A 19,372-nucleotide genomic window follows, 5' to 3' on the forward strand; every position below is an offset into this window, starting at 1 on the left:
ATTGCAAGGGACTCTGTGGTCAGATTGAACTAAAGTATCTGATTCTAAAGAGAAATGCCGAGGAGTAGAGGAATGGATGGATCGTGCAGAGACTTTGTTCAAAGAGACTGTCAATCGAGAAGGATTTTGGTTGGAGGAAGAAGAACAAAGAAAAATGGACTATATTATTATACCTGTTTGCGTGTGATTTTTTTTTTTGTGAAACGTAAAATTATTTTTACTGTGTGCATTTAGAACATAGAACATAGAAAAATACAGCACAGAACAGGCCCTTAGGCACACAATGTTGTGCCGAACCTTTGTCCTAGATTAATCATAGATTATCATTGAATTTACAGTGCAGAAAGAGGCCAGTCGGCCCATTGAGTCTGCACCGGCTCTTGGAAAGAGCACCCTACCCAAAGTCAACACCTCCACCCAACACTAAGGGCAATTTTGGACACTAAGGGCAATTTATCATGGCCAATCCACCTAACCTGCACATCTTTGGACTGTGAGAGGAAACCAGAGCACCCGGAGGAAACCCACGCAGACACTGGGAGGATGTGCAGACTCCGCACAGACAGTGACCAAGCCGGAATCAAACCTGGGATCCTGGAGCTGTGAAGCAATTGTGCTATCCAGAATGCTACCTTAAGTGATGGTGCAAAGGTGAACAATGAAACCATCTTGAAGTTGAGGGGTTTTTTTTTCTTGGGGGGAGGTGTCATGCGAGAGTGCCTTTAAGAACTGGATGTTTAAGCAATGTACCTTGAAGAAAACAGTGATGTCATAGAGTGGGTGGAGCTCAGCTCAGTTCAGCCATTTTGAAGTTTCAGTTAAAAAGTGCCTGGCTGGTTTTGCTGAGAGCAGCTAAAAAGTGCTTGGCTGGTTTTGCTGAAAGCAGTTTAAAAGTAGACAGCCAGTTTGAGACAGCAGCTTGTGAAGTTCTGGTTTTGAAAAGAGCTTGTGTGTGTCTGTGTCTTGCAGTGAGCTGGATCTCTGCAATGAAAGACTATCTCTGGATCATTTGGGTGATTTAAATTAAAGCCTTTAACCTGATGTGAATTTGTTTAAAGGTGTTAAGTCTCTTGGAAGTTTGAAGGAACATTTTAAGGAATTATTTACTGTTGCAATATTTTCTGAGTTATCTTTGAAGTAAGGGGTGTTGAGAGATCCAATGTTTATTTAAGATGTTAAGTTGAGTTCATGGAATAGACCGTGTTTTGTGTTTAAATAACCAACGTGTCCATAATTGAAATACCACACCTGGGGAAGAAGCTGTGTGCTAGGAAAAGCAACCAATCCATTAAAGGGAGAGGTTGGTTGAACTCGTGATACATTTTGGGGTTCTGAAAACGCCTCGCCCATAACAGAATTGAAAACAGACAAATGCTGGCTTGACCAGCAATGCCAGAACCATGCATAAAAATGAAGAAAAGTAAATTGCTACATGCAATCAATTTGTTATGCTTTCTGGAAAACAAATTTAACTTTGTGTTATTTCACCATCGGCTGGGCTCAGCAGCATTCTCTTGTCTCTGAGTAAGAAGTTTTGAGTGTTCAAGTCCCACTCTTGGAAAACAAGAGTAGCAGAGTGTCAGAGCTGTCTGTTGGATGATCTGTTAAGTTAAGGTGCCGTTTGCCATTTTGTTTGGATATAAAAGATCCCATCACATCTTTTGAAGAAGACCAGTGAATTTTCTGATGCCCTGACTAACATCCTTTATTACGAAAAGCAGATTAACCGGCCAGTTATTTTAATTGTTTTTGTTGGTTGGTTCCTTGCTATGTGCAAATTGTTTGCTGGTTTACTTCTTTCAAAATAATATGTTCACTGATATCCTGAGGATATGAATGATGATTAAAGCATTGATAGATCCATAATAAATAGTTAATTAATAATGAACATTGTTTTATTAGACAGTGTTTCTAACAGCAGGTTGGTTGATGCCCTAGTGAATATTTCAATGCACTGATGGGACCCAGTTAATGCAGAAGGTTTCTTCAAGTTTCCTGCAAACATCTTCAGATATAGTCAATTTAATTGTTGTTTATTTTTTTACCTTATTTATTTTGATGGACTGCGTATTTACTACTTCTTTCAGCACCCGTCTGATCTGACGATCCCATAGCATTAATTCTACACCAAGAGAAGCATCCACGAAACTTGTGCTTTGTCATATAGCTTATTGAATCATAGAATGGTAAAAGCACAGAAGGAGGCTGTGTGACTTGATCGGCTCTCTGCAAGATTAACTCAGCTAGGCCTACTCGCCCGCCTTTTACTCCCCCAGCCCTGCAAATCTTTCCTCTTTGGATATTTATCCAACTTCCTTTTGAAAGCCATGATTGTCTTCCCCACTCTCGGGCAGTGCATTCCGGATCCTACCCACTTGCTATGTGGCAAAAAAGGCTTTTACTCCTATTGTTTTGCCACTCGGTGTCCTAGTTCTCTACGCTATGGCCAATGGGAACAGTTTCTCCGTGTCTGTTTTGTCCAGACATCTCATGATTATGAACACTTTTAAGAGATAAATAAATACTCAAAGGAAATATTAAAGGTTATTGGGGTAAAGCAGGGAAATAATTAAATTGAGTTACAATGCAAGGCCAACACCAACTCGGAGAGCAAGATGTTTTTCATTGTGTTTTGGCTGCAACGGACTTTGCTAAATTTATTAAATTTTCTTGGGCTAATTGATTGACTTTCTAATTTTTCAGATGTCTCAGAGCATGTCCTCTGTATCTTCTCGACATTCTGACAAAATAGCTATTCGAGAGTAAGTATAGTCTACTTAATTAAAGCAAATTGTTAGATGTTCATTGCCATGTTTTGTGACTCTTATGTGTACATCAATTTCCAATGTCTGAATTTAGCTACACAAAGTGAAACTGAGATGCACAACTGATGATGGATATTTTTAAGATTGAATTGGGCAGGTGCTGGATTGTGAAAGCATTTTCTTCTCTTAATTCCACTTCACCAGGCCCCTACCCACTCCCCACCCAAAAAATCCTTTAAAACACTGGTTCAGTATTTTGTGGTGAACCGTGAATAATTAGTTCTCCTTGCCCACAGACATTCTGTGGATTTTGTTTGTTAATTTAGAGTACTCAATTCTTTTTTTTCCAAGTAAGGGGCAATTTAGCATGGCCAATCCACCTACCTGCACATATTTGGGTTTGTGGGGGTGAGACCCATGCAGACACACGGAGAATGTGTAAACTCCACACAGAGAATGTGCAAACTCCACACGGACAGTGACCTGGGGCCGTGATCGAACCTGGGTCCTCGGCGCCATGAGGCATCAGTGCTAACCACTGTGCCGCCGACCTTCCATGGAATTTTAACCGGAACTTGCATTTTTAGAAATGTGAATCAGTGCGGCACCCTCTGCAGAGCAACTGAGGAACTGTGTGACCGAGGCAAGCAAATATATTTCTCCTCAGACAATTAAATTGAAGAATCCTTACTGAGGTTAAACAAAAGCAAATGGGTTATTTGTGTTTATAAATGGAGAATTAGAGTAGAGTAAAGAGATCATGCTAAAACTTTATGGGCTGGATTCTCCACCTTGCGACGTCAGAAACCCGAATCTAAGTTCACATCCAGCCCCGATTCGCGCATCATGCTCCGCTCCCTCCCCAGTGGCGGAAACGAGGTATGCGCCGCGCCGGTGGTGGCATGTAAAACCAGCATTTTCATGCATTTCAATGTGAATAGCCAGTTGGACACATCATGCTCTGCCCTTCCGTGATGCTCGGCCTCTCAGACGGAGATCTCTTGGGTGCAAATTGCTAAATGTTTTACAAACAAGGACTGGGCACCGTGGATGTGGAGGGGGAACAGGAGCCACAAAATCACTGAAAAACCATTGAAAACTATTAGGCTAGCTGGGGGTGTGGCTGCCCGGGCTGGGCGCAGGAGCGGGGACAGACTTGATGCCGAGGCCATGGATTCAGGTTGTCCCCTTTGGGATCAGGGTGGCCTAACTCAGACTGCCATTGTTGCACTCTGCCTTTTAAATGTGCCCCTTTAGTGCTACAGGCTCTTGCTGCTCTCACTGCTGATTGTTGCCTGTGTACTTTGAATCCTCAGAAGGACTCTGATCATCTGGAAGTCCACCCAGAACTCCCCCCTCAGAAGCACTGCCCCACTGCAAAGGAAGCAAGAGAACAGCAGAGCTCACCATAACTAGAGGACAACTGCACTGTGACCTTTCAAATCCTCCCTGTTCTCTGCCCCTCTCAGGGTAGAGGCCTCACCAGTGATCCCCAACCTATCTTTTCACCAGCTGTCTCCTCATGGTGAAGCTGACAGTGCTGACTGCATCTGCCACCACCACCCAGGTGGTAATCAGGAGGGCTGGCTTGACTCTGCAGTGTACCCTGGAGAAGAATGTTCCCTCAGCTCTTCTGTGGCATAGAGCTGTGGGTCCACTTTGGACTCCTGGCCTCGGGGTGGGGCGGAGGGGGGGGGGAAAGGAACGGAACGGAACAGGTCTCCTTTTGGTCATCTTGGTGGCTTCAGTGTGTGTGTTAAATGGCGCCCCAAGCGGGTACAACACCCCCTGGGCTGGGATTTGCTCCGAATTCGGGCCGGCAGAGTGCTGGCTCATTTGCATGTCCTAACTCGCTTGCCGAATAGTATCCCCAACTGGAATGTGAACCGCACGTAATTCAGTCTCAGCGTCAACATTTAGTCGCCCAAATGGAGAATCTGGATTCCTAAATGGAGAATCCTGTCCTACAGATCTATTCAGCTGGATGCTGTGAACATTGAAGTGCCAGATATCAGGAAAGATGTAAAAGTATTAAAAAGGGTGCAGAGGAGGTTTACAGAGGATCACAGAATACATATGACACAAACGAGTTATTTTGCCCAACCAGTGGATGCTGGTGTTTATATTCAACTTGCAATTCCTCCCAATTCAACCATGAAAACCACTTGATCAAGACCCTTCATAATTATAAGGCCTCTATTAGATCACCCCTCAATCATTTTGCAAATAAAATAGAGACCCAGTGTGTCAATCCTTTCCTGGAACATATACCCATGCATTTTTGGTAAGATCCTTTTAAATAATCTCCACTCCAGCCCCTCTATGTCCTTTTCATAATAAGGCGACTGGAACAGCTAAGTAAGGTCTAAGTATGGTGTCACCAAGGTCCCAAATAGGGTTTCGTATTCCTTCCCTAATTTTAATTCTATTCCAGGTTTATATATAGGTTTGTAAGATTAATGACTTCAATGAAGGGCTTCTGTTGTAGGTAAAGTTCTGCCTGTTCTCTTTAGGAACAGTCAGGAGGTGACCTAAAGGGTTTTCAATCTTGATAAACGGGGTTAAAAAAAATTCTCTTCAGCATGTGGATCAACGACGACACAACTTGGATTCAAAATCATTGGCAGAAAATCTAGAGGGGAGATGAGAAACTTCTCATACAAATGTCAGAATTTAGGATGTTGCACCTAAAAAAAGTAATGGCAGTAATTCCATAATAAAAGGGAGTTGAAGATGAGGACCTTATCATATTATAGTGGGGGATGAGGGTCTACGCATGGCTGTTCTTTCAAAAAAGTACAACGGGCTGTATAGCCTCCTTCTCTGATGGAAAATTCTATTATTTTTAATTCATTTACAGGATGTGGGTGTCGCTGGTTACTGCAGCACTTACTGCCCATCCCTAGTTGCCCTTCGAAAGGTGGTGGTGAGCTGCCTTCTTGAACCACTGCAGTCCCTGAGGTTAGGTACATCACCATGCTGTTAGGGAGGGAGTTAGTTCCAGGATTTTTACCCCGCAGTAATGAAGGAACGGTGTTATATTTCCAAGTCGGGGTGGTGAGTGACTTTCAGGGGAACCTCCTGGTTGTGGGATTCCCAGGTACCTGCTGCACTTGTACTTCTAGATGGTAGTGGTCGTGGGTTTGGATGGTACTGCCGAAGGAAACTTGGCGAGTTACTGCAGTGCATCTTGTTGATGGTACACACGGCTGCCACTGTTCACCGGTGGGGGAGGATTGAATGTTTGCTACCCCTTCCACAATCAAGTGGGCTGCTTTGTCCTGGATGGTGTTGAGTTTGAGTATTGTTTGAGCTGCACTCATCCAGGCAAGTGGAAAGTATTCTATTACACTCCTGACTTGTGCCTTGTAGATGGTGGACAGGCTTTGCGGGGGCTAGGAAGTGAGTTACTCGCCATAGGATTCCTAATCATTGACCTGCTCTGGTAACCACAGTATTAATATGGCTAGCACAGTTCAGTTTCTGATTAATGGTAAATCCTGGGATGTTGATTTTGGGGGATTCAGTGATGGTAATGCCATTGAATGTCAGGGGGCGATGGGTGAGATCCTCTCTTGTAGGAGATGGTCATTGCCTGGCACTTGTGTGGCACAAATGTAACTTGCCACTTGACAGCCAAAGCCTTGATATTGTCTAGATCTTGCTGCATTTGCACATGGACTGCTTCGTTATCTGAGAAAAGTTGCCAAGGGTGCTGAACATTGTACAGTCATTTGCGAACATCCCCACTTCTGACCTTATGAAAATGAAAATCGCTTATTGTCACAAGTAGGCTTCAAATGAAGTTACTGTGAAAAGCCCCTAGTCGCCACATTCCGGCGCCTGTTCGGGGAGGCTGGTACGGGATGGGAGGGAGGTCATTAATGAAGCAGCTGAAGATGGTTGGGCCTAGGACACTACCTGAGGAACTCTTGCAGTGATGTCCTGGAGCTCTTTGAAAATTAATTTACGGGATGTGGGTTGGGCAAACATTTATTGCCTTCCCTAGTTCCCCTGCTGAGATGATTGACCTCCAACCACCACAAACATCTTCCTTTGTGCCAGATATGACTCCAACCAGTGGAGAGTTTTCTCCCTGATTCCAATTGACTCCAGTTTTGCTAGGGCTCCTTGATGCCCTACTCTGTCAAATGTTGTCTTGATGTCAAGGACAGTTACTCTCACCTCACCTTGCATTCAGCTCTTTTGTCTGTGTTTGAACCAAGGCTGTAATGAGATCAGGAGCTGGCGTAACACAAACTGAGCATCTGTGAGCAGGTCATTGCTGAGTAAGTGCCACTTGATAGTACTTTGCTGATGATGAAGAGTGAACTGATAGAGCTTTGGCTGAGTAGGGTTCATCCTGTTTCTGGTGTACAGGACACATCTGGGCAATTTTCCACATTGCCGGGTAGATGCCAGTGTTGTAGCTGTACTGGAACAGCTTGGCTAGGGATGTGGCAAGTTCTGAAGCACAAGTCTTCAGTACTATTGCTGGAATATTGTCATGGCCCATAGCCTTTGCAGTAACCAGTGCCTTCAGCCATTTCTTGATATCACGTTGAGTGAATCGTATTGGCTGAAGACTGACATCTGTGATGTTGGGGACCTCCAGGCAAACCCCTCCACAGACACTCAAGGCAAACTTGATTTTTTCCATCCTGAGGAACTCTGCGAGGTCACTCATCCACAGTCCAGGGTTCAGTGGCCCCGAGTCCCTCCATCCCAACAAGATCCGTCTCCGGGTTACCAAAGAGGCAAAGGCCAAAACATCGGCCTCTCTCACCCCCTGGACTCCCGGGGCTTCCGACACTCCAAACATTGCCACTTTGGACTCGGGACCATCTTCACCCTCAGCACCTCAGACATCACGTCAGCGAACCTCCACCAGAATCCCCCCCACTTCAGACAGGTCCAAAACACGTGGACATGGTTCACAGGCTCCCCACACACCGCCCACACTTATCCTCCACCCCCTCAAGAAAACCTGCTCATTCTGGCCACCGTCATATGCGCCCTGCGAACTACTTTTAAGTTGGATAAAGCTAAGCCAAGGGCACAAAGAGGATGCATTGACCGTTCTCAAGAGTCTCCTCCCATAGCCCGGCCTCCAACACCGTCCCCCGCTCTTCCACTTCCGCTTAACATCTATCGGGGTGCCCTCCCAATCCATTAACTCTTGAATCTCCGACACACTGCCCTCACCAACCCCTGTTTTTGACACTACTTTGTCCACGGCGGCGGCAGGTCAGGAAAGGATGGCACCTGTTTCCTCAAATTGTCCTGAACCTGTCCCGCTCATGCTCCTCTACCAACCCCTCCAAGTTCGAAAAGCTGTCCCCCACAAACGGGTTCCCAAACCACTCAATCCCCGCCTGCCACCAACCCCAGAACCCCAAAAACGTTTTATAAAATTTCTCTCCCCCCCCCCCCCCCAAGTCAGGTGCACCGATTTATAAAGCCTCCTACAAAACTCCTCAAATACCCCGTTTACCCCCACCGGGTCCAGTACCACTCCAGCCCTACTGTATTTCACCGTTCCAAACTCACTCACTGCCTCTTGCTTCCTGAGTTGAGGGACCAGCATCCTACTAGCCTTCTCTCTGTACTCATACACCGCCCCTTTGGCCCTCTGCAACTGCTCTACTGCCTTCCCTGTGGACACCATCCCGAACTCCATCTGGAGCTTCTGCCTCTGCTTCAACAATTCTGCCTCAGGGGCCACCAAATACCTCCTGTCCACTTGCAAAATCTCATCTACCAGCCTTGCCATCTCTGCTCGCTCCTCCTCCTCCCTATGCGCCCGGAACAATTTGAACTCTTTCTGGGAGAAGTCCGAAAACTACTTCGCCCTCGGCCTCCCAAATCTCCACGGGTCATGTGCTCCATGCATCCCTTCAGCTCCTTCGCCACCGCCGACACCCATCCCGACCTCGGGCTCGACCAGTCCAACCTGGGATCCAGTGACCATGTTAAACTCGTTCCCCCCCCCCCCCCCCCCCTCCCCCAATCCAGGTCTGGAATCTTCCCCAACACTCCCCTTATAAACTCCACCTCAAATGCCACCCGCTGATGTACCAGCACCGCCACTCTCCACGTCTCATGTCTAATCCCGAATGGAAGACTTGCCCTACCCATCTTTTCCTTAGCCTTGTCTGATCTCCGTTCTTCAAGTGTGTTTCTTGTTAAAAGGCCACGGCCGCCTTCAAACTTCCCAGGTGCGCGAAAACATGTAACCGTTTAACCGGCCCATTGAGCCCCCGCACGTTCCATGTGACCAGCCTGTCGGAAGGCACCCTGCCCCCCCCTTTCCCTGCCGATCAACCATACCCATTCTTAGGCCAGCCCCCGACCCATGCCCCACGCCCAACCAGGCCCACCCACAGATGTCCACCGTCACCACTCCCTCCCAGCAACAGCACATTTGTCAGCAACCCCCCCTTCCCATAAACAAAACAACTACCCCATCCCCCTCTGCTACATTAGCCACCTGATCGTTCCCCACTGCGCTCCCAAAACTTATCCGCCCAGCCAACCTGGCAGCTCCCCGCCCAAGGCGGCTACAATCCTGCCCCCTGCTGATCTCTCTCTCTCTCGTCTATAGAGGGAACATCTCTGCATCAGGGACCATCTCTCCATACCCCCCACCTTCTCTCTTAACCGCTGCTGAGTCCCTGCATCTCGCCTCTCTCAGCTGCCAATGAGGCAAGCTGCTCCTCGTGCTCCCCCACTGCCGCCTCCACTTTGTGACTGACCTGGCCCTGGGACACCAGCTTCTGCTCCACCCGGTCAATTCCCACACTACCGCCTTGGCTAGATCCTCCTGGGCCTCCTTCCTCTGTTGGCTAAACCTTTCATTTAATAAGTCCACAAGTTGCTCTGACCATTGGGGAGGCAAGGCAGCCCCTTTACCTTCCGCCATCTTGTCCTGTGGCGCACGAAGATTCTCTTACTCCACCTGCTCCCTTTTTCTCGACACACTTCTGGTTTGTGGACCCATCCACCAGCCCAACCAGTGGAGTCAAACCTTTCTCCAGTCACTCCTACATCTCTTTTCTGCAAAACATCCACCCTACAAGCGGGGAAAAGGTAAAAAAAAAACAGCCTTGAGCAGGAGGTGACAAATACGCGACCACTCACACCATGGCCGCCACCGGAAGTCCCTGGCTGAAGATTGTTGCGGATGTGCTGGGCTCCTCCATCATTGAGGATGGGGATATTTGTGGTGACTCCTCCAGTGAGTTGTTTAATTGTCCACCACCATTTGCAGCTGGATGTAGCAGTACTGCAGAGCTTAGATCTGATGCTCAACTCTGACTATTACTTGCTGCTTATGCTGTTTGGCACACAAGTAATCCTGTGTTGTAACTTCACCAGGTTGAAACCTAATTTTTAGGTATATCTGGTGTTGCTCCTGGCATGCACTTCATTGAAGCAGGTGGCTTGGTAGTGAAGGCTGAGTGGGAGAAATGCCGTGCCATGTGGTTGCAGATTGTGCTTGACTACAATTCTGCTGATGGCCCACAGCGTCTCATGAATGCTCAGTCTTGAGTTGCTAGCCCAGGCGTGAGTTGCTAAATCTGGTTGAAGTCTATTCCATTTAGCCACAGTAATACTACCCACGATGGAGGTTCTTCTCAGTATGAAGACGGGACTTTGTCTCCACGAGAACTGTGTGGTGGCCGCTTCTACCGATACTGGCATGGACAGATGCATCTGCAGCAGGCAGTTTGGTGAGGATGAGGTTAGGCATGTTTTTAGCTCTTGGTTCCTTCACCACCTACTGCAGTCCCAGTCTAGCAGCTCTGTACTTTAGGACCCAGCTAGCTCGATCTGTGGTGGTACAACCGAGCCACCCTTGGTGATGAACATTGAATTCCCCCACCCAGAGTATATTCTGCGCTATTGCCACCCTCAGTGCTTCCTCCAAGTGGTGTTCAACAGCTGATAGTGGGCAGTACGTGGTAATCAGCAGGAGGTTTCCTTGCCCATGATTAACCTGAAGCCATGAGACTCCATGGGGTCCAGAGTTGATGTTGTGGACTCCCAGGGCAGCTCCCTCCCGACTGTATATCACTGCGCCACCACCTCTGCTGGGTCTGTTCTGCCGGTGAGACAGGACACACTCCGGAATGGTGATAGCGGTGTCTGGGACGTTATCTGTAAGGTATAATTCTGAGAGTATTACTATGCCAAGCTGTTGCTTGATTAGTCTGTGAGCCAGCTCTCCCAACTTTGGCACAAGATGTTATTACGGAGGACTTTTCAGGGTCGATAGGGCTGGGTTTGCCATTGTCGTTTCCGGTGCCTGGGTCGATGCTGGGTGATCCATCCGGTTTCATTCCTTTTTTTTTGTGTTTCCGTAGTGGTTGAATACAACTGGGTGACTTGCTAGGCCATTTCAGAGGGCTTTTAAGAGTCAACCACATTGCTGTGGGTCTGGAGACACATGTAGGCCAGACCAGGTAAGGATGGCAGATTTCCTTCCCTAAAGGACATTATTGAACCAGATGGGTTTTTACGACAATCAACAATGGTTCCATGGTCATAATTAGACTTTCAATTCCAGATATTTTATTGGGGTTAAATTCCACAACCTGCCATGGTGGGATTCAAACCCAGGTCTCCAGATCATTACCCTGCGTCTCTGGATTACTAGTCCAGCGACAATACCACTATGCAACTACCTCCGAACATTCTTGACAGTCTGAACAAGGGAAATATGGGATAGTTGAATATCAGATCATGGAGCAAAAGCAAAATAAGAGAACCAAAGACAGGATTAAGCACAAGTTATAAAAGAGATGAAGAGAACAAATTTACCAAAATGGTCATTTTAAATTCTTTTTTTTAAAAAAAACTCTCAACAAGCTTTCAAATCTGAAATATTAGGATACCACACTAGTAAGAGTTCATTGTCGGTGCTAAAAAGGTTGTTTTGACAGTAATTGAAACTTATTACAATCACACAGTTAAAATTCATTCACACTTGGATTGACGAGCCCTAACCATTAAGAGCATATTTAGTCGGAATGTATCATGGAAGCATTCCAACTTCATTCGGTTTCATATCATTCAAGGATGGGTCTCTGGGTGAAATACTGGTCTTGTGTAGCTGGAGGGCAACTCAAACAGCAACTTCATGATTTCCACATGTAAGAGTACTTCCTGTTTTTTCTTTTGTTCCCATTTCTTTTATTTGATTATTTTGGTCTGTGGACCCATATTCGGGATGTGCCTTTAAGTAGAAGACTCCAAGTGAAACAAGCTGCTTGCCAGTGTATTGTTTTCCCAGGTTTTGTATTTTGAGGAGGAGAAACCAGACACCTTGGTGCCGAGGAGTCATCTTAGGAACCAGCTTTGTAGGGAGTCAGTTCAATTGGTTAACTGGTAACTGGTGGATTGGTCAGGGACAGTGTTCTGCCTAACAATGATTAGTGATTGGTTCCTGCGAGATGCTTTCAGAGAGAACCAAGCAAAAGTGTTTAGACCTTGGAAGTGGAAGGAACTCACTTGCTGGAGTGAAATAAATGCTCTATTGGTCTGAAAGCAGTGAGTGACTGGCACACACTTTGCTGTGAAACTGAAATGATGCTGAGTCTGCAGAGAAAGCAGACAATCTTACCAGAGAAAATTATCTCAAGCCTGGAAGGAGGTTGTACCAAAACTGAAGCCTGAACTTCAGAAAGACATCTTTAAATCATTCCAGGGCATCAAAGATCCGTACCTTTTTATTAACATTTTATTTCCCTATCGACCATTCTTTTCCCTATGTGTTGTTTGTTTGTGTGTGTGTGGAGAGTGGGGTAATTTAGGAAGGGGGTTTGGGAAAGCTTTAGTATATAGTTACATTTTCTGTCTATTTAATTATAATACTGTACATATGTAAAGGTTACTTGTGTCTTAAAGTTACAAACCTGGTGACTATTGGTTAGCACAGTTTCTTCACACCTCCGGGGTCCCAGGTTCGATTGCCGGCTTGGGTCTCTCTGTGTGGAGTCTAAACATTCTCCCCGTGTCTGTGTGGGTTTCCTCCCGGATGCTCCGGTTTCCTCCCACAGTCCAAAAATGTGCAGGTTAGGTGGATTGCCCTTTCTAAATTGCCCTTAGTGTCCAAAAAGGTTAGATGGGTTTACTGGGTTATGGAGATAAAGGGGATAGAGAAGAGATGTGGGGCTTAAGTAGGGTACTCTTTCCAAGGACCGGTGCAGATTCAATGAGCTGAATGGCCTCCTTCTGCACTGTAAGTTCTATGACTACGTTCTCAACCAAGGATCTCCTCTAATTTATAATAATAATCTTTATTAATGTCAAAAGTAGGCTTACATTAACACTGCAATGAAGTAACTGGAAATCCCTGAATCGCCACACTACTGCGCCTGTTCGGGTACACTGAGGGAGAATCAAGAATGTCCAATTCACCTCACAAGCACATCTTTTGGGACTTGTGGAACAAAACCAGAGCATCCGGAGTGTATGTAGATAGGGGGAGAACATACAGACTCCGCACAGACGGTGAACCAAGCCGGGAATCGAACCCGGGTCCCTGGCACTGTGAAGCAAGAGTGCTAACCACTGTGCTACTGTGCTGCCCATAATTTCACCTGTGTTGTGACTCCGGAACAGATGGGCTGGAATTAACTGCCCTCTAGCTCAGGGTGTCATGGCGATTTTGGGGGCTCGCTTTCGGGATCTTTGCAACGGTGGACAGTGGCTCTTTGGGGTGCAATATATAGTAGAGGCACCAGATTTATAACCGCATAACAGGATGGTTCTAGACGCTGCTAAAGCCTTTTTTCAGTTGGAGGACCTGTCTTTTGTTTATTTACAAGGGCTTCGAAAAGACCAGTTAATTAAAAAGAGGTGCAGGTTCAAGCTAAGAAGGCCGAGATATACGATGTATTAATTTAGCGCTTGTATCTGTTAGAAATACAGGACAGCGTACGAGCAAGTATCCATGTTGTGTAGCATCAGAAGCATTTTCTGGTAGGGAAACCGATGTGGAGAGAAGTTGGCTGCAGTGCGAGATGAGGGTATTTTTAAAAATGGTGTTTAAAAAGGAAATTGAAATGAGAAAGCATGATGTGGAAATGGAGAGAGAGGGAAGAATGGAAAAAGGAGAGAGAGAGAGAGAATATCAATTTAAAACGTTGGAATGAAAGACAGAAGTTGACAAAAATCAAGAGGGAGGAGTAATCTTTCCCAGTCCAAATCTTAGTAGGGGTATGTTTATTTATGCAGCGGCGTATCAAATTTTGAGGGAAAGGATGGAGAGGCATTTTTCATGGCATAGCAACTCAATTGGAACGTCCAAAGAAAAAGTGGACATTATCCTTGCAAAGTAAACTGATGGAGGTTTGTGCTTCTCTGCCAGAGCGGGATGTCTAAGGATTACGACGAGGTAAAAAAGACTATTCTGGGTGCATGTGAATTAGTTCTGGGGGCACGTAGGCAAAAGGTTTGGAATTTATAACAACAGGCAGGACAGATATGAAGAATTTGAAAGTGTTAAACAGAAGTTTTAATAGGTGGGTACGCGGATTGGGAGTTGAAACTAGCTATCAAGCTCTCCGAGAAATCATTCATTGTCTTGGAAGAATTCACTACATTCTGTGATAACCCATGTTGAAGACCAAAGGATGATAACCGCTCGGTAAGCAGTAATAATGGCTGATTAATGTGGGCGGCACATTGGTTAGCACTGGGATCGATTCCCGGCTTGGGTCACTGTCTGTGCGGAGTCTGCACGTTCTCCCCATGCCTGCTTGAGTTTTCTCTGGCTCTTCCGGTTTCCTCCCTCAAGTCCCGAAAGAGTGCTTGTTAGGTGAATGGACATTCTGAATTATCCCTCGGTGTACCCAAACAGGCGCCGGAGTGTGGCGACTAGGGGATTTTCACAGTAACTTCACTGCAGTGTTAATGTAAGCCTACTTGTGACAATAATAAAGATTATTATTATCATGAGCTGATCCATAAAAGTAAACCTTTGTTTCCTCACCCCCATAATTTTCAAAAGGATATGAAGTGGGAGAGTGAAAGGAAGGCACGTAAGCATGGTAATAAATATACAGTTGGGAATGCTCCAAGAACATCTCCTCAGACCAGGAAAAGGGGGGGGTTCTGAGGGTGGAGGTGAGATTCGAAAGTCAAGGTGTTGCCAATGCAATAATATGGGATACGTTCATTCAGCATGTTGGAAGTTGTGGGAAAAGCCCACGTGACTGTTTGGGTGCATAAGGAGGATTCTGAAAAGGGAATAAAAGTGGACAGACCTCTAGGAGACCTGAGGTAAGCACTGCTGTGGGGGAAGTTGTGGTAAATTGAGGATATGCAAAGTTTTTGTCTAAGGGGAAGAGCAGCCCATTTTCATCCAATGGTGTAGCCAAACCCATAACTCTTAAGGTGTTTGGGTGCTACGCAAACTCTCTTGCTGGAAAGGAATTTGGTTTTCCATCCGGATAGTTCACTGAAAGCTACGGTTCTAGTGAATGGGATAAGTGGAGAATATATCCCAGTTCTCTTGTATAAAGTACAACTGGATTGTGATTTATTATCAGGTCCAGAAGTTGTTGGAGTGGTTAAGAAATTACCAATCGATGGAGTAGACGTACCTTTGGGGAATGATTTGGCAGGTGCGAAGGTTATAGCTTCACCCATGATTACAGAGAATCCAAGAAAAGATAAGGAGATAGAACAGCTACAGGAACAGTTTCCAGATATTTTTCCATCATATGTGGTGACCAGGGCAATGTCTAAATAAAATCCACCACCAGAGATGGAAGTCACACCACCATCAGATGGCAGAATAGCCAAAACTGTCCTTGAGGATGAGAATAATTCCGAGGCCGTGGAGGCAGACCCAGAGTAACATAGATGAGCACAGTCAACTCTCACAGAAGTTGAGGCTGAGTGGGTTTCAGAGTACTATTACTTTGAGAACTGAGTACTAGGTGACACAGTGGCTAGCACTGCTGCCTCACTGCATCAGGGACCCAGGTTCAATTCTGGCCTTGAGTGACTGAGCTGTGTGAAGTTTGCACTTTCTCCCAGTGTCTGCGTAGGTTTCCTCTGGGTGTATCGGTTTCCTCCCACAATCCAAATATGTGCGAGATGTAGGTAGGGTTATAAGTTACGGCGTTGGGCAGGGCATGGGCCTAGGTAGAGTACTATTTCAGAGGGTCGATGCAGACTTGATGGGCCGAATGGCCCATTCTGCACTTTAGGAATCCTACGGTTCTATGATGAGAAAATGGAGACATTCTCATAGACTTGCGAATAAGGAATGAACGGTTGTTCATCAAATAGTGGCACCACCCAAACGATGTAGGAAAATACTGCGAGTGGTACATGAGATACCAATGGTGGGACAAGTGGGAATTCGGAAAACTCAGGCATTGGTCAACAGCATGTTTCCTGGTCAGGACTGCATAAGGATGTAGTGCAATTCTGTAGAACCTGTCATACCGGTCAGGTAATAGGTAAACCGCAACAGGTGATTGGACCAGCACCTTTGATACCCACACCACTGTTTGAAGAACCATTTAGTCGGGTATTGATAGATTGTGTAGGACCATTGCCTAAAACGAAGGCAAGATATCAGTACATTCTCACGGTCATGGATATTGTTGTGTTCTATATTTTGCTTTACCTGGGTGCGTAGTGCTGAATAAAGAACACAAAGCTTTGTTAACAAACAAAACTATAAATTTATTGCACTACTAACTAAGATTCGTTCACATTCCTAAAGTAGACAGCTTCTATATTAAACTATACTATCTCTAACTAACAGACTTTCTCAAGTACAACTATTCTCTATGCCTGACACTCTTCCAGCTCTCTCCTAACTTGTGACTCCCAAAATCCCCGGAGTCACATAACATATATGTATATGTCTGTTCTGTGGTTCCCTCTAGTCGTAAGAAGCATTACCATTAACTTGTTAACTCTTTTCATCCCAGTCAATATACAAATCATTACAGATATGACCACTCGATTTGCGGAAGCCATACATTTCAGAATAATTACTGCTAAGGTAGTGGTGGAAAAGTTGACTCAGTTCTTCACGCTATATCCTACCCTCAGCACGTTTGCTGCGTTGGTCACACCGCAGGTGAAAATGACTGAGGGAGATATAAAATGGGTGACCAAAAGACAGAGCAAGAGTAGAAAGGCAGTGTAGGTGTCCCCTGCGGTCATCTCCCTGCAAAACAAATGTACCGTTTTAGATACTGTTGATGGAGATGGCTCACCAGGGAAATGCAGCAACAGCCAGGTTCATGGCACCGTAGATGGCTATGCTATGCAGGAGGCCAAAGAACAAAGAAAAGTACAGCACAGGAACAGGCCCTTCAGCCCTCCAAGCCTACGCCGACCATGCTGCCCGTCCAAACTAAAATCTTCTACACTTCCGGGGACCGTATCCCTCTATTCCCATCCTATTCATGTATTTGGCAAGATGCCCCTTAAACATCACTATCGTCCCTGCTTCCACCACCTCCTCCGGCAGCGAGTTCCAGGCACCCACTACCCTCTGTGTATTAAAAAACTTGCCTCATACATCTCCTCTAAACCTTGCCCCTCGCACTTTAAACCCATGCCCCTAGTAATTGACCTCTCTACCCTGGGAAAAAGCCTCTGACTATCCACTCTGTGTATGCCCCTCGTAATATTGTAGACCTCTATCAGGTCGCTCCTCAACCTCCGTCATTCCAGTGAGAACAAACCAAATTTATTCAACCTCTCCTCATAGCTAATGCCCTCCATACCAGGCAACATTCTGGTAAATCTCTTCTGCACCCTCTCAAAAGCCTCCACATCCTTCTGGAAGTGTGGCGACCAGAATTGAACACTATACTCCAAGAGTGGCCTAATTAAGGTTCTATATAACTGCAACATGACTTGCCAATTTTTATACTCAATGCCCCGGCCAATGAAGGCAAGCATGCCGTATGCCTTCTTGACTACCTTCTCCACCTGTGTTGCCCTTTTCAGTGACCTGTGGACCTGTACACCTAGATCCACAATGCTACCGTGCTTGGGGCAGCACGGTAGCATTGTGGATAGCACAATTGCTTCACAGCTCCGGGGTCCCAGGTTCGATTCCTGGCTTGGGTCACTGTCTGTGCGGAGTCTGCACATCCTCCCAGTGTGTGCGTGGGTTTCCTCCGGGCGCTCCGGTTTCCTCCCACAGTCCAAAGATGTGCAGGTTAGGTGGATTGGCCATGATAAATTGCCCTTAGTGTCCAAAATTGGCCTTAGTGTTGGGTGGGGTTACTGGGTTATGGGGATAGGGTGGAGGTGTTGACCTTGGGTAGGGTGCTCTTTCCAAGAGCCGGTGCAGACTCGATGTGCCGAATGGCCTCCTTCTGCACTGTAAATTCTATGAATCTCTCTGACTGTCAATACTCTTGAGGGTTCTACCATTCACTGTATATTCCCTACCTGCATTAGACCTTCCAAAATGCATTACCTCACATTTGTCCGGATTAAACTCCATCTGCCATCCTTTCGCCCAAGTCTAAACGATCTAAATCCTGCTGTATCCTCTGACAGTCCTCATCGCTATCCGCAATTCCACCAACCTTTGTGTCGTCTGCAAACTTACTAATCAGACCAGTTACATTTTCCTCCAAATCATTTATATATACTACGAACAGCAACGGTCCCAGCACTGATCCCTGTGGAACACCACTGGTCACAGCCCTCCAATCAGAAAAGCACCCTTCCATTGCTACTCTCTGCCTTTTATGACCTAGCCAGTTCTGTATCCATCTTGCCAGCTCACCTCTGATCCCGTGTGACTTCACCTTTTGGACCAGTCTGCCATGCGGGACCTTGTCAAAGGCCTTATTGAAGTCCATATAGACAACATCCATGCCCTACCTGCATCAATCATCTTTGTGACCTCCTCGAAAAACTCTTATCAAGTTAGTGAGACACGACTTCCCCTTCACAAAACCATGGAAGAAGAATGGCAGGACTACAGTGATAGGGGACTTAATCTTAAAGGGAAGAGACAGGCGGTTCTGCAGACTCATTCGAGACTCCAGGGTGGTATGTTGCCTCCCTGGTGCAAGAGTCAAGGATGTCTCGGAACGGCTGCAAGACATTCTGCGGGGAGGGGGAGGTGAACAGCCAGCTGTCATGGTGCATATAGGCACCAACGATATAGGTAAAAAAATGAGATGAGGTCCTACAAGCTGAATTCAGGGAGTTAGGAGTTAAACTAAAAAGCACCTCAAAGGTAGCAATCTCAGGATTTCCACCAGTGCCAAAAGCTATACACAGTAGGAATGTCAGGATAGATAGGATGAATGCGTGACTCAAGAGATGGTGCAAGAGGGAGGGATTCAAATGCCTGGGGCATTGGAACCGGTTCTGGGGGAGGTGGGACTAGTACAAACCGGACGGTCTGCACCTGGGCAGGACTGGAACCAATGTCCGAGGGGGGATGTTTGCTCGCGCTGTTGGGGAGGGTTTAAACTAATGTGGCAGGGAGATGGGAACCGATGCAGGAAGTCGGAGGGAAGTAAAACGGGGACTGAAACAAAAGGCAGTAAGGGGGAAAGTGTGAGGCAGAGAAGCCATAGTCAAAAATCAAAAAGGGC

General features: G+C 46.2%; 1 protein-coding gene across 3 annotated transcripts in view; it reads left to right on the top strand.

Annotated features, from left to right (window-relative positions):
* Positions 1 to 19,372, top strand: part of rb1cc1 (RB1-inducible coiled-coil 1) — a 250,378-nt gene that overhangs the window by 180,083 nt on the left and 50,923 nt on the right. For all 3 annotated transcript variants that reach the window (XM_072467777.1, XM_072467778.1, XM_072467779.1), the window contains one exon: positions 2,704 to 2,762. In XM_072467777.1, coding sequence (XP_072323878.1) covers positions 2,704 to 2,762 — 59 coding nt within the window. The remainder of the gene's footprint in view (positions 1 to 2,703; positions 2,763 to 19,372) is intronic.

Source organism: Scyliorhinus torazame, chromosome 11 (genome assembly GCF_047496885.1).
Source record: "Scyliorhinus torazame isolate Kashiwa2021f chromosome 11, sScyTor2.1, whole genome shotgun sequence".
In the NCBI taxonomy this organism is placed as follows: Eukaryota; Metazoa; Chordata; class Chondrichthyes; order Carcharhiniformes; family Scyliorhinidae; genus Scyliorhinus; species Scyliorhinus torazame.